Consider the following 15487-nt stretch of genomic DNA (forward strand, 5'->3'; position numbering starts at 1 on the left):
GTCTCATTGAGTCTCATTGAGTCATTAGGTGAGGCACAAATGGGAGCTTGGATTTGAGAGCTTCCGGGAGCCCACTGTTCCTCGGGGATGCTTCAGGAAGCTGGGCTGGTTGGCACTGGGCTCCAGGAGATTCCCAGCACAGAGATCCCTGGCAAGGTGTCCAGCTTTCTCCATGCCAAGTGGTGCAGCTCAGAGATCAGGAGTTCCCTGTGGAGCACTGCTTTCTTGGGTGGTGCTGCCAGGAAAGTCCCTTTTCCTTTTCTCTGGCATCTCTTCTGCTTTCAGGTGGAAGCAGGTGTACAACCACTGGGACCTGCCTCTGAAGGACATGAAAATTTTCCTCCCAAAAATTCAGTAACAAGCCGGGAGAGCAGCAAACAGATACAGCAGCTGGTGAGTTGTGAACCTCCTTTGCGGGAAGGACTGTGCTACTTTGTTATTTTCTTTGGGGGTTTCACATGTGCAATCCAGGTAGAGATTTTGGGGCCCGAAGTCTTTTTAGGTGCTGCTGCTCTGCAGAAGTGGGAAGCTCAGGGAATCAGTAGGAAAACACAGGCCATCTGCATGCAGAGTGTTGCTGGGTGGCAGCTCCAGGTGCTGGGCTGCCAGAGGAATATGTCACACTCAAGTGAGAGGGAGACATGCCAGTAGGTTCTGTGCTGTGTTTGGTTTATACTTATGTGAACTGGGGACAGATATGGATGAGGAATATGTCCCTTGGGAATTATTCCACCAATTAAGACAGCGCACAGGGAGGTTTAGCAGCTCCTCTCGATCTGAGGGGTAGCAAGTAGCTGCAGATAAAGAGCATGTCTGTGCTGTGTTAGGTGTGACTGGAATTAGAACAGGAGCTAAAATAGCACAGCTCGTGTTTAAAGACGAAAATTTTATACAGCTCTGTTGTTTTGTCCCCCCAACCTTGTCCTCTCTGCTGTTCTGTATAAATAGGAACAGTCCACACATGTGGGAACAGAACTGTTTCCAGACTGAAGGCTTGGGGAAGAGAGGAATAGTTGTTTTATTTTTTGATTTTCTTAACTTTTAGAAAAATCTCCCTTGGTTTCTACATTATTTGAGTTTGTCACAGAGAGATTTTCATAAGAAAATAAAAATAACTAATGCAGCACTGGGTCTGAGAAACTGGGCTTGAATTTCATATGCATTGTAAGAGTGTAGGCTTGCTGATCTACTTCTGTTTGCTTCATGCAGGAAGTTGAACTCAAGAAAAAGCGCAAAAAATGTGAAAACCTTGAGCATGAAGTGAGGAAAAAGCATAAAAGATGCAAAGAACTGGTAAGTGTTCTTGTTGCCTACTGGTATGAACATAATGGGAGAACAGGAGCTGAGCTGTCATGTGCCTCTTTTGGTTTCTCTTCAGTTCATCTTAATAAGGAGTCACCAGTGTTTCTGTTTATTTGAGCAGTGTCACAAATTTGGGGCTCCAGCCCTTAAGGTTGGGATTGTTTATTTAGTCTTTCAGCTACCTGTGGGCTGAGTACAGCTACACAAATCACTGGATGAAATTCCATGGCCTTTGCTAATTTGGGGAGATACTTAGCCATTTTCACTCCGGGTACTCCAGAAAGATATTGAAATGGTAATAACACCATCCCACCGTCATTTTCTTATGCTTCTTGTTGGCTGAAATCCTGCTTCGTTCTGGGGAGGTTTTGCAGCTCATAGCAGAACATCTGTATTTCTCTCTTCTGTTTCTGCTTTGCTTTGCTGGAGAGATCACAGACTGGTTTGGGTTGGAAGAGACCTTAGAGGTCATCCAGGTCCAGCCCCATCATCTGGCCCGGGGCTGGTTTCTGTTTGAGCAGTGCTGCTCACTGTTATTTCCCAGCTCTCGAGCAGCATCCCACCAGCATCTTGCACCATCAGGAAACAGGAGCAGTGGAGCTGCGCTGCAGGATAATTCTGGGGGAATTAGACAGAGGGCCTTGGTGTAATTCCTGCTCTTTCTGGACAGGAAATCCAACTGCAGGAGGTGCAGAGTGAAAATGCACGACTGGCCGAAGAGAACTTGCAGCTGAATGAGAAGGCTGGATGGGCAGGACAGGTAAAAGGGCTGGGTGAGCAGGACAGATAAAAGGGCAGGACAGGTCTTTGTGAGGCTGGCAGCATTGGCTTCTGCAAAACTCTACTGAGAAGAACATGCTGTTCTCAAGTTTCCAGCTCAGTAATCATCATGTGTTGATATGGGCTTCTGTTCCCAGCTTCTTCTCTGGACAAATCTAACGTGGAAGGGTTGTCAATCCCATGTGTCAGTTTGCCACCATGCATAAGGCTGCCTACATATTTAATAGCTGCCATAGGTGGAAATTTTGTCTTTGCTTGTTTTGCTGGTAGGTGCCAAGCCATCGTGCACCCTGGAACCAAAAATTTCTTGTGGTAAGTGGAGGAGACAAAGATGATTTCATCAGGCTACTGAATTTTCTGTCCTGCTCTCTGTGTTTAATCCTATAATGCAGGATTAAAAATACTTAGAGATCTTGTGCTTGTTTTTTTCTTTATCTCTTCATTATGTAGCCTGTTCCTATCTCGGTCTCTTCCCCCTTGCAAAAGGGGAGGGCAGATGAATCTAGGGAGAGAATCAGTGTGCAAATTAAGTGTTACACATTGAGGCCTGATACAAATGCTCATTTATTTGTTTTAAGTGAAAACCTGAGGGAGAGGGGGTTCCTGATTTTGGTATCATTGCCAACAGAAAACACAGAAGTAAACTGGTCTCTGTTGTTTTTATGAGGAACACCTATGGCTGCTTGTGCTCACTGAAAATCCTTTCCCTTCAGGTTCAATCTGAGAATGCTGACCTGAAACTGCAGGTTGTTTTAGTGACTCAGGAGCGGGATTCAGTAATTCGGACGAATCAAGGACTCCAAACCAAGCTGGAGAATCTAGAGCAGGTGCTGAAGGTCGGTAGGATCCACATGGCTGGAAGGACTGTCCAAACACCTACTGCTGCCTTTGAATGGCACTGGTTGTCTGTTTGCCTTTTTTGGTCGTTCTTTTGTCTCTGTGCTTCCAGTGGGAATTCTGCTGCTGCAGAATCCTGGACAGAGGTGCTTTGGAAAGGCTGCTTTAGGGATTTGGGTGGGAGATAAGGTGGCCATCACTGATTTGAAGGTTTTCTGTGACAGTGTTGCTCTGCCTTGTGATGGGAATTTATTACTTTGTGCAATGATGCCATGAAATACAGGCCCTGGTTTGGCTTTGTGGCCGTTGGTAGAACACGGGACAGGGCTTCAGTGGTGTCACCCCTCAGCTGTGTGTGCCTTGTCCTGCAGCACATGAGAAATGTGGCTGAGCGGAGGCAGCAGCTGGAAGTGGAGCACAAGGAAGCGCTGCTAGTCCTGCAGGAGAAGCAGGAGGAGGTCCGGCGGTTGCAGCAGGTACGTGGGCTGTGACGGGGGACGTTTTCCTCTCTGAATGGACTCCTGCACCTTGTTTCCTTTGGAGGTGTGCATGGAGGAGGTAGATGTGAGTTTACAAGGTAAGAGTGTCTGAGTCCAGATGAACTCTGGTACTTGAGCAAAGTGAAGGGCTTTGCTTGTGAATATCAGTTCTGACCTCTCACTTCTGTATGTCCAGAACCCAGAGATGTTTCCAGACTGTACAGTGGTTTAAATAATAAAATCATGGAATCAGTAAGACTGGAAAAGCCCTCCAGGATCGAGTCCATCTATTCCCCCAGCACTGCAAGGCCACCACTGATCTGTGTCCCCAAGAGCCACATCTGCACAGCTGTTAAACTGCCCCAGGGATAGTGACTTCAGCACTGTGCTGGGCAGTCTGTGCCAGAGACTGTAAAGAAATTTTCTTAATATTCAGCCTGACCTTGCCCTGGCACAGCTTGATGCCATTTCCCCTTATCCTGTCCCTTGCTCCCTGGGAGCAGAGCCTGACCCCCCTCTGGCAGCACCCTTCTGTCAGGGAGTTGTGCAGAGCCAGAAGGTCGCCCCTGAGCCGCCTTTTCTCCAGCCTGATCCCCCTTCCCAGCTCCTTCACCTACTCCTCACCAGACTGGAACTCCAGTCTGCAATGGACTACCAAGGTAGGATGACAGTAGAAGTGAACTCAGGTTGGCTACTTTCTGATTTGCTCCCTTCCTTATTTTTCCTTAGGCGCAGGCAGAGGCAAGAAAGGAGCATGAGGGAGCAGTACATCTTCTGGAGGTAAGACAGAAAGAAAGAAGAGGCATTAGTGGGTCCAGATTTGGCACCTTTTGTTTATAATCAGTTCAGGTGCCCTGGGTTTTGTTGGTTCTTGAGCAAAATGCTGTAGTGCCTTGATGGGATGCAACATGTTGCTTCAGTGAAGGTAGTATTTGGGTCAAAGTTCAGGGAATTATATCCTGGCCTGCTCAGTCCTTAGATAGGTTACCTCATTCAGATCATGCCCAAAAACTCTTTTAGGGGTGCATTTAGTAATCAAACTCAGATCTGCCTGTTCCATTTTCCAGCATCATGTGAAAGGAGAATACTTGTGTCCATGGGATTTAAAATTTCTCTTGTGTATGTGTGCTTTGTTTTATTAGGGAAAAAATAAGAAAAAATTATTAGGTAAAAATAGGAAAACCAGAGCATAAGGAGTGGTGAAGCTTGAGGTAGCTCCCTTGTCCCATTTTCTCTGACATGCACACAGGGAATGTGCTTTAGCTGGTGGCTGACAGTGTTCTGGCGCAGCCTGGCAAATGTGCTGAGCACTGCTTTGAGGTTGATTGGCATCAGATCACTGACAGGGTGACTTTAAAGAAAACCTTGGATTCCTGGAGCTGCAAAGGCACAGCACCAAACCCTGGCACTTGATGTGACAAATTAGTGACTGCCAGAGGGTGGAGTTGGGTGTGCTGGCAAGGGGAGCATCTTCTGCTCTCTCAGAGGTTTTCTGAGCACTGAAATATCTGAGATGAACAGAAGGTCTTACTCTACCCCCAGACAGTGAGATCTCTTGGGGCCATGCTCCTGTCTCCAGTGGTGACAGTCAGGGCTGGCAGAGTGAATTCTCTGTGCCCACTGCTGTGCAGCTCTGTGGTTCTTGGGAGCCCTGGCCTGTCGATGCAGATGGGAAGTGTCCTTGATGGAGGAGATTGCTCCGTGATTGCAAATAGCAACAACTTTGGATGGGGCCTGGCCAGTGTCTGAGCTGTAGAGCCTAAGAGTGCCGGGCTCCTGCTGAACAGGATTGAAATGTTGCAGACTTGGTGAGTAATGGGGGATGTGACATTATATCTTGTGCCCTTGCCACATCCCTTTGGGGACCTCTGTGTTTGGCTGCGGAGATGGGGTCAGGTGCTGCTGTACATCAGCTGGTGTTTAGATGGATTCTGAGCAGCCTTTAGGGGGAGGAAGTGTTGTTGTGGTTCTGTTTCAAGGCCATTGGAGCAACCTGGTCTAGTAAAAAGTGTCCCTGCCCATGGAACAAGCTGAGCTTTAAGGTCCCTTCCATTCTGGGATTTGATGATTCTTTGATGTTTGCCAAACATTTTCTGAACTAACTCAGTGAAGGGTTGGAGAAGCTACTTAAGTTTAAAACAGACATCTTCCTGTGCAAAGGAAGAAAGAGACAGTCCTCTTATTCTGTGTTTGAAGGTAATGTTCCTCTGCAAGGGTCTTATCAGTTAAATATTCTTGCTTTCATGTTACTGGTACAGAGATCACAGAATCATCGAATGGTTTGGGTTGGAAGGGACTTTAAAGTTCATCCAGTTCCACCTCCTGCTATAGGCAGGGACACACACCTTCCACTAGACCAGATTTCTCAGAGCCCAATTCAACCTGACCCTGAATTTTTTAAAATGGACCAAAGAAACAGGAACTGTCATTAAAATCCAGTTTAATGCAGAGCAACAGACATTTAAATTACTTAATTATGATCATAGTCATTCCAGAACATCAATGTATGGCATAGTTGGGGGGTTTAAGATACCTGTATTATATATTGTCTTTTTTACATGTGCTTGAATTGCTTTTTGATGTGATACTAGTGAAGAATGAGTGTAGTCCATTTTCCTGTTTGAAGAGTTTTGTCCCATGATTGTCATTAGTCAGTGGAGTCTCTCTCCTTGGAGATGTTCAGAACTGGACAGAGCTCTAGGCAGCCAACCAGCTCTCAGCTGAGGGCTTGGATCAGGTGATCCCAGTGCTCCAGGGGATTCAGCCTCAGGTGTTCTGTAGTTCTGAGATAAGGCAGTGACAGGGATGAGGAGAGGATGGAATGGGGTGTGTGTAGAAATGCCATGGAGAGAAGCACCGTCTTAGCTTAGGAAGAAAAGCTTGAGGGTTATGGTTGTGGGAATGAAGGAGTTCAGGGGTTCCAAAGTACATGAGACAAGATTTCAACTGCCTTTGGCACTGCATAGATACAAAAGGAGACAGCCTCCTTCCAGGAATCCAGAAATGAGGGGACCAGAGCTCAACTTCGCTTGTTTTCCCTGGCCTAGGAGCAAGGATACAGGACTGAGCAGGCTATCAGCTGCTTAAGATCCTGTCAGAGCCAGGCTCTGAGCTGTGCTTTGACTCCCAGAACTCCGTGATCTCAGACCTGGGGAAAGGTCTTGGCACAAAATGTCCATTCCATTCATTTTGCAGTGGATGCAATGTGCTCAGAAAAGGGGGCTTGAAATTTGGCAGCCACTCTAAGCATATTGTAATTTATCTCAAAGCACACTGTGATTTGGAGGCCCTCAAAATTGCCTGGTTATCTTATTCATGCATTTGGTGTGTAGGATTTAGCTTTTGTTTCGTAAGCATGTGCTTCTGGCAGTGAGGTGGGAATCTCAGTATGGAACAAGGCAGACACTAATTTGATGAGAAAACAATTCCATTCAGACCGAGGGTTGGGTTATCTTTGGCAGAGTGTTGTAATGTAACTGCTGACGTGGTTTGATACCTCTTTTTGCTTTTCTTCTTGCTCCCAGAGTACTTTGGATTGCATGCAGGTACTGCTCTAATGCTGTCAAACAGGACGTTTTTTCCGTCTGTTCTGACTTTGATAGTTGCTTGATATTCTTGTTTTAACTATACTCTGGAAAAGATTGCAAGAGTGTTACTGCCAAGAAATAAATGTAATTAAAGGAGCTCCCACTACGAGTTTGATGGAGCAGCTGCTTTTCTCTTTAAGTGCCTTGCTTTCTTAACCAATTAGAATTAGGAGCTTACTTTTTGTGGCACTTCCAGATGTTCAGAATTGTCCATCTGTGCTCCTTCTCCACATTTAAGTGTCTTTGCAGTCCAAGAGTGAAATGTTTCCTTCAAACCCCAAAGGCAGTGGTGTTACCATTGCAAATGAGTGTTGTGGAGAAGACTGGTCCTGCTGGCTTTGTAATTGGGTGGAAGGTGGGAAGCGGAGATTGTGGATAATAGTTTTCCCAGAAGTGGTGGTAACTAATGAAGTTCCAGCCTGGGAGCTGTGCTAGCTGACCTGTTCACAGGTGCTTTGGAAAGAAGGCTGGTATAGAAGTGCTGGGCTTTGTAGCTGGTAGAAGACTTCTCTAAAACCCTCCAATGTGGCAGAGATCTCAGGAGGGATGGGGAGATAAGATGCAGGTGACACTGCCTGTGCAAAGGGACACAGAGGAGAGAAAGCAGGGACTAAACATGCCTGGTGGTGGGCTCAGAATTCCCTGCTGGCACAGGAGGTGCAGGGTTGGAGGTAGGGGATTTAAAAAAAAAAAAGTCAGCCACAAGTTGGTCAAAAAAGCAGTAAGGTGGTGGAAACTCTCAGGAAAGGACTTTATTGGGGTATGCTCACATCCTGTAGAAGTTGCACCCACACTGATAGGGAGTTACAGATGTTCCTTTAATTCCTTTAGCATCAGGCCTGCTTTTAGCAAGAGCTTGGACTGCAGACCTGTAGAATTCCCTTCTAGCAAAATGGGGATTCTCTGATCTCAAAACTACATAGCAGAAGTTATGGAGAAAGGGAACGGGACATCTGAAAGGAGAGCATGATCTGGAGAAGTGGAGCAGACCAGTCAAGAATGAGAGTGTCTTAGAGGATGGGTGTGGAGAATCACTTCCTGAGTTGGTGGTTAAACTGACCCCACGAAGCTCTGCTCCTGCTCTTGCAGCCTCTTCTGGAAGTCCAGACCCAGTTGTGGGAGACTCCTCTTTCTCCCCATATTGGGTTGGGCACAGACACAGAAGTCTTCTCTGTGTCTGGAGCTTGATTTCAGCTGGTTCCCTGAACCTCCTGGCCACATCCTTGGGCCTCCTCTTCCTTATCCTCCTGCCTCCCAACACTGCCGTGGAAACCTGTTGCTTCCCAGCTGTCTGCGGTCCCCTGCAAGTAGCTGCTAGAAGTACACCTTGTGTATGATGTGGCAGTAGTACTTAAGGCATGTTTGTATGTTGTTTGGAATTGACTGATTGAAAAGGCACCTAACTAATTAGGTGTTTTAGGATTAAACTGTTAATAATCCGGGCTGTAGGCTTGGCTGCCAGTGTGAATGGATTTAAACTGTGGTTTATGAATTTACAGGATGAGGTACTATTATGATGCTATTAAACACAATATCCGGATGCATCTGCTGCTTCATGTCTCCAGAGAAGACAGGAAATCCCCCTCTGGTCCTGCAGTCATTCTGTACCTGTCTGTTGTTGTAGGCTCTGTCCCAAGGTGGCATCAGGGATGGATATTGGACTTGAGGAAGCCCTCCTTTGATTCAGTGCAACTGTTCTTACTGTTGAGGGTTTCTTTTCTCTATTAAGATGTAATGTTGTAGGGGAGAAGTCTTTATGTGAAAAATTCAAACTGTAAGTAAATTCAAACACTCATAACAGCAGAGGAATCCTGTGCACTGTGACTTAGTAAACAAAGAGTTGACTCTGAGCAAGTGGATAGCACAGACGCTTCTGGAAGTTAGTGCTGGCATCTGAATTCAGTTCAGAGGTAGTTCTTGCCAAACTTGAGAGACTTTACCAGGTTTTCATTAGAGCACCTTTGGACTTGTGCAGGGATGTGTAAACAGAGCCAGAAATCAGGTTTTTTGTAAGGGGAATTTCTAGAGATGGTAGAAAGAGAATATGGGAAAATACAAATGGTTCTCTAGCAGGAATGTCCTTCCCTCTCCATAGTGTTGCCCAAGGCTCCTTGGCACCTCATCTTGCTGAGGTGTAGCTTGTCCTCAGCATGTATTTGCCTGGAGTAAATCATCCCCGTAGGACCAGGAGGGAAAGTGCCTGGGCTTTCTACATCAAAGGAGAGTTCTCCAACACGGTCTCCTGTGCTCTCTGCCCTTCCTAGTGCCTGGAAGAGCCAAGGTCTGGAGGCACAGCTGGTAGTCCTGCCTGGAATGGTGGGGAGGTCAGGTTAAGGTTTTGGGAGCTTGCTGGAGCCTCTGGAGTGATGGACAAAGCTGGGAGAGTAATTCCTTTTGGAGACGTGATTTTAATGCTCCAAAAACCATGCAAAGCCTTTTGAATCTTTTTAAGGATTATTTATCTCTGACCTATCTCATCTGATCTTGTGCAGGAGCTGAGAGAGGTTATTGAAGTTCAAACCCAGAATTTTAGGGATAAGTCCTAAGGGGATTTGTAGTCAGCTTCCTCAGAGATGATGAATCTCAGCTTTTCTAAGATAAGTAGAGGTGTGAGCCTGCCAGTTTCTAATGACTGTTCTGAGGCAGGGCATTTAAAAGCATCCTTTAGCTCCCCAGAGTCTGGGAAAAGATGCAGCAAAAGCAAATCCTGTTTGGAACCTGTTGGTGTTTTGACAGGGGTTTGTTCCTCACCTTGTTCTCTGCTGGCAGGCCCGAGTGAAGGATCTGGAAGACCAGTGTCGCAGTCAAACAGAGCAGTTCAGCCTCCTGTCGCAGGAACTTCAACAATTCCGGCTTCAAACAGGAAAAATCGACCTTCTCACCTCCACTCTGGTGACTTCGGAGCTGCCCCTTGCTCTGTGCAGCTCCGCTCCGCAGCCCTGCTGGGAGAAGGGTAAGTGCTGGATGTGCCTGAGAGGCCTTTGACAAATGGGTTGATATTTATGTAAATGAAAATGACTGAAGGAGATAATACAAATGTTTCGTGCAATTTTGGCTTGTCTGTCCCTATTGTAAATACTTTGGGTTCATTTTGTAAAGAGAAGTTGGCGTTTCTATGGCCAGGGAGAGCTCAGGTGTCCAGTCTGTTGAACGAGGCACGTTTGTAGACACTTGGGCTGCTCCCTGGGATGCTTGTTGCTGGTCCTGTATCCTGCCTGTGGCTGTAACTAATGGACAGCTGATTTTATTGCAGAGTCAGCTGTTCCTGGCGTGCTCCCCCATCAGAGCACAAAAAAGGTTCACAATGAAGGGAGTGATGAGCTGGACCTGTCACAGCGAGGGCCAGACACCACCATGGGCTCCCCGGCTGCTCCCACCAGTGGTCAGAAACAATCCAAGAAAGGGGAGTCTCAGTCCAGCTCTTCAAAATCTGAATCCATGCAGAACAGCACAAAATCCTGCCCAACTCCAGAGGTCAGTATGGGAGTCTGTCAGGCGATTGAAGAGATGGGGTCCCCCTGGTTTGCATCGTGAAGCCGATTTTATTAAACACACTGTTGGTTTATATACCTTTTAAGCATAACAACAATATCTATGTTTCTTAGTAACATTGCTTAGCTATGGGCTAGTACAGACTTGTACAGGCCTGTGCTGTCTTGCATACATACACACACCCTGATCTTTTCCTCCTTCAGGGTCTTGCCTTGGCTTACCAGGGCTTGTAGCCCTCTAGCACATCTACTTCTGTATAGTGAATTCAGCAGTACTTTGAGTCCTGCTTCCAAGCTGTATTCCCACATGAGTCCCCTCTGCTGCCTGTGCTTTCCAGCCAGAAGGGAATAAATGCATTGCTGAGAGCACCAGTCAACTTGCATCCATTCCCCAGTAAGGTTACATCCATTCCCCAGTAAGGTTACATGCATTCACCAGTGAGGTTGCATTCATTCCCTTCTGGCTGCCTGAAGAAAATGGGATAAACAAGAGAAAAACTGTAGGAAAATACGATATTACCTTTGATGCTATGTCTGTAATGCTCTTTTGAATATATTGCTGTGGTTCATGAAGGAAACAGCTGGTTAGACAGTGTCTGGAAGCTTGGAGGGGTGGGATGGGATGGGATGGGATGGGATGGGATGGGATGGGATGGGATGGGATGGGATGGGATGGGATGGGATGGGATGGGATGGGTGAGATAGCTCTTGCTAAGCTTCCTTGTGGATCTCAGCTGCTACTAAAACACATAAAGGCTACAAATGGGAATTTTTAACATGGGGAAAAACTGTGTCCAGACTATTTTTGGCCTTGAGCTGTGAATGAGGAACTCAAACTTCTTGTCTGGTGTTTTTGATTACTAAGCTATTGCCTGGTGAAAGAAACCATGAGAAGATAGCAAGTTTGTGCTAAGAGGGATGGAACTAACAGACTTTGCATGTGCATGTCATCAAGATCTCCTTGATGGTTGTTGCTTCTTCTCCCCAGGAGCCCCTTCGTGGTGGTGCGGGGTTCACTTTAGCAGGGGTTGATGCTCTCTCCTAGGCATCACTTGAGGGTACAGTTTAGGACTGAGCAGTGCTGTGAGCAGGGCCAGGTGTGGTGGCCTGAGGAGCACCTTTTGTTCTTTTGGGGTTTCCTGAGCAATAAAGCCACTGGAGTGCTGGGGTGCCCAGGTCAGGACACCCACAATGAAGGGCTGCTTCAGTGCCAGGCAGAGCCTCCCACTGTGTAAGAGCTCAGGGAAGTGCCATATTCAAAGTGAAGGTCACACCTGGGGAGGAACAGGTATGGAACTGTTAGCAATTCTATAGCAGAAAAAAATGCCTACTTTTTATTTCAAGAGAAACCTGGAAGCCACTGTGCCTCCCTGGAGAGATAGTTGCCTGCAGAGATCAGTGGGGGACCCTTGGAAAAGAGCCAATGGCTGGAGTGCTTCCACAGCACATAGTTGTGGGAACATTCCAGGCTGACCCCCTTCATTTGCATGTTACAGGTGTTTGTTCTCCAGGGACATGGGGCAGGATTGCATTTCAAGAGCTACAGTACCTTGAAAAGGTGCTCTGACCTCTTCCCAAGATTGACTCTAATACTCTTCATGTATTAGAAAAAATACTTTGTGTTCTGGTGCCTGCAATGGGTCTTCATCAAAAATACCTTTGCCATGAGGTCTGCTTTAAAAAGGCATCTTGAATTGGTTCATTGGCACAAGTTCAGGTAAACCCTAGGGAGTGCATTGCCTCAAGAAGAAGGGTTGCATTACACAACCCATTGCCACTGGATGTAAAATCCCAAAATTTCACTGGGATCTAAACAGCTGAGAGAAATTTCTCAAAGGTGCTTTGCTAGTAGGCACCAAATGCCTGGAAGGTGCAGCCTTCAGTTTAGGAAATGCAGAAGGAGCTGCTGGCTAGAAAAGGAGAGGCTGTAACAGGAAGGGGAGCTTCCTGCTGCCCTGACTCTTATACTTCATTCAGCATTTGCTGCTAGCAGAGCCAGCTAAATTCAAAAGTTCCAATCAAAGTTCTCTGTCTAAAGTACACAGATATCCTACAGAACATCTACAGGTGTTGGAGAGGACAGAAGCAGTTAAAGACCCCAACATCCAACAGAGCTCCTTTGCACATTCATGTTGCACACAAGCGCAGCTACCATTTAGAGGTAGCAAGAAATCAACATAATTGAATTATGGATGTGTGGGGTGGAAGAAGTTTCCAGAGCCTCTAGTCCAATCTCCTGCTCCAGTGGGACTGTCACCAGCTCTAGATCAGTGTGGCCATGGCTTTGGTGAGCTCAGGCTACAAGTTCTTCAAGAATGGCAATCCTCCAGCTCTGGAAACTTTTCCCAAGGCTGTATCACCCACCTGGGCAAGGAGTTTTTTGCTGATACCTGGCTGGAAGCCCTGAAGCTCCAACTTGGGGCTGTTGCCTCTTATTACTACTTCCTCACCTAAAAAGTCATTCTCAGAGATGGTCCTTAGCCCAGGAGCCAGACTGACTCCAGCCGTGAGTTTAGAGAATATGTTTGCTATGTACAAGCACTCTGAGTATTCCTTTACTGAGATCCTTATCTTTAACATTTTTAGGTGGACACTGCAAGTGAAATGGAAGAACTGGATGTTGACAGCATCTCCCTCATGCCAGAGCCAGGCAGCCAAGGCCCTGCAAAGCTCCAGGTGTTCTTAGCTCGGTACAGGTACTGAGTGATCATTGCTTGTCCTCTGTGAAGTTACACAGGTTATCCACAGATCCCTACTTCACAATCTTCTCTAGGATTAACCACTGTTAGGAATGGATAATAGTAGGTTAAACCTTTTATTTCTCCATGGGATTTTCACACCAGGAGAGCTGAGGATATCTAGCCTGAAGAAGAGAAGGCTCTGGGGAGACCTTAGAGCTCCTTCCAGTGCATAAGTGGCTCCAGGAGAGCTGGAGAAGGACTTGGGACAAGGCCTGGAGTGACAGGACAAGGGAGTGGCTTCCCACTGCCAGAGAGCAGGGTTAGATGGGATATTGGGAAAGAATTGTTCCCTGGGAGGGTGGAGAAGCGCTGGCACAGGGTGCCCAGAGAAGCTGTGGCTGCTCCTGGATCCCTTGAAGTGTCCAAGGCCAGGTTGGACAGGACTTGGGAGCACCCTGAGATGGTGGAAGGTGTCCCTGCCCATGGAGGGGGTGGAATGAGATGAGCTTTAGGGTCCGTTCTGACTCAAACCGTTCCATCATTTGAGACCTGTTAGTTGCTGCATCCAGGCTTAGCTCAGCAAAAGCACATTAAGCTCAGTAGGTGTTCAGTGAACAGCACTGTGTAAAACTTTGAATATTGTTCTCTGTTGAAAATTAGTTCAACCTGACATTCATTGAATTGTCTATTTTTTCAGAATAGTGCAATAAGTTTTCTCCAAGAAATCTTATTCCAACAACTAAGAAAATTTCAGCTTAGAATCCCTGAAATTTTTGGCCAAAATGTTTTTGGATGTAATTTTTATAGTTTAAAAAAAAAAAAAAAAAAGCACAGAATAAACCCAGATTATTTTGATAACTCTTGCCATTCACTGAGCCATCATGGTCAAGCCCAGGTTGCTACAGTTTGGTGTATTACTTATCCTTCAGCTTTTCCATTGGGAATTGGGAGGAAAAGAACGGCGATGATTCTGTGCTTGTGAGCGGCACATCAAATGTGGTCTGTGTCTTCATGTCAGTCTTGGGCCCTTAAGGTCTCAGTCATGTCACAGAGAGGTAAACATTGCTTTAGTATGATGAAATCCCTTTTAAGGGGTAAAGAGCAGGAATTGGCAGTAGGTGTTTATAAAGATAAAAGTTTTTCATGAGGCATTTTCCTGAGAAATGAGACCCTCTGATTAGTTTGAGGATCCCTGGGCAGGTTAGAACTCCTGGAGTCCAATCCATATCACCAATGTACTTCTAACTTTCTTTCTGGTGAAGTTTTTGGAGTGCTGTTTAAAATGTAGGGTTAGAGTTGGGGGAGACACCACAGTCTCTCTGTTCAGCCTATTCCAGTGTTTGCACAACCTCAAAGAAGTTTTTCCTCCGGCTCAGGTGGAATTTCCTATTTGTTTGTGCCCACTGCCCCTTGTCCTGTTGCTGGGCACCAGTGGAAAGCGTCTGGCCCCTCATCTTGACACCCACCCTAAACATACCTGTGCATTGATAAAATCCACTTTCTGTTGACTCTTCTCCAGGCTGAATAGGCCTAGCTCCCTCAGCCTGCCCTCAGAGAGATGCTCCAGTCCCCTCAGCATCCTCATACCCCTGTTCCTTTGGATGTCACAAAACATCTGTTCTGCTCCTCAGAAATTACTTGTATTAAATATTTTTGTATGTAAACTACAGTCTTGAACTTTGTCCATGGAATCTGCTGCTTGGCAAAGTGGATGCATTCCCAGTGAATTGACAGCTTGTCAGCATCACAGCTGTAATGTGTTGCTGGGAAGGTTCCTATACAAATTGTTTTCTAATTGTAAATATTTCAGCTACAATCCTTTTGATGGACCTAATGAAAATCCAGAGGCAGAGCTTCCATTGACTGCTGGAGAATATATTTACATCTATGGAGACATGGATGAAGATGGCTTCTTTGAAGGTGTGTTTTAGTAAAATGAAATGTGACTGAACTGCTGTGGAGAGTTGATCTCTCTCCAGAAAATGAGAGAGAAATTTAGCAAATCTTGAAACCACAAAGTAAAGAGTTTCTGCCCAAAGTTAGTTTGTTAGAAGGACGAGTGGATCCTGTTGGAAATGGCTTTATTTATGTTATGAATAAATTAAGTCTAAGCTATGAAATCCCGGTCTAGTGATTTCAGTGGAAATTTTGCCACTACTTTTCAGCAAGTTCCAGGTTTCATCCCCAATGGTTTCAACCCCCATATGGTTCCTCCCTTGCCATGGAGAGGAACATGTTCAGCCCCTTCAGTCTCTAGTGACTGTAGTGAGCCAGGAACTGCTGCAGGTGATGGGCTCCATTGCCTCATGCTCTTTTGGCAGAGAGGGGAT

At 46.2% G+C, this 15487-nt stretch overlaps 1 protein-coding gene across 7 annotated transcripts in view; it reads left to right on the forward strand.

Moving 5' to 3' along the window:
* TSPOAP1 (TSPO associated protein 1) overlaps window positions 1-15487 on the forward strand; it is a 66770-nt gene that overhangs the window by 23447 nt on the left and 27836 nt on the right. For all 7 annotated transcript variants that reach the window (XM_040082153.2, XM_040082160.2, XM_040082159.2 and 4 more), the window contains 10 exons: window positions 286-393; window positions 1210-1293; window positions 1973-2062; window positions 2796-2918; window positions 3291-3395; window positions 4128-4178; window positions 9755-9938; window positions 10239-10459; window positions 13063-13172; window positions 14968-15077. In XM_040082153.2, coding sequence (XP_039938087.1) covers window positions 286-393; window positions 1210-1293; window positions 1973-2062; window positions 2796-2918; window positions 3291-3395; window positions 4128-4178; window positions 9755-9938; window positions 10239-10459; window positions 13063-13172; window positions 14968-15077 — 1186 coding nt within the window. The remainder of the gene's footprint in view (window positions 1-285; window positions 394-1209; window positions 1294-1972; window positions 2063-2795; window positions 2919-3290; window positions 3396-4127; window positions 4179-9754; window positions 9939-10238; window positions 10460-13062; window positions 13173-14967; window positions 15078-15487) is intronic.

Source organism: Hirundo rustica, chromosome 19 (genome assembly GCF_015227805.2).
Source record: "Hirundo rustica isolate bHirRus1 chromosome 19, bHirRus1.pri.v3, whole genome shotgun sequence".
Lineage (NCBI taxonomy): Eukaryota > Metazoa > Chordata > Aves > Passeriformes > Hirundinidae > Hirundo > Hirundo rustica.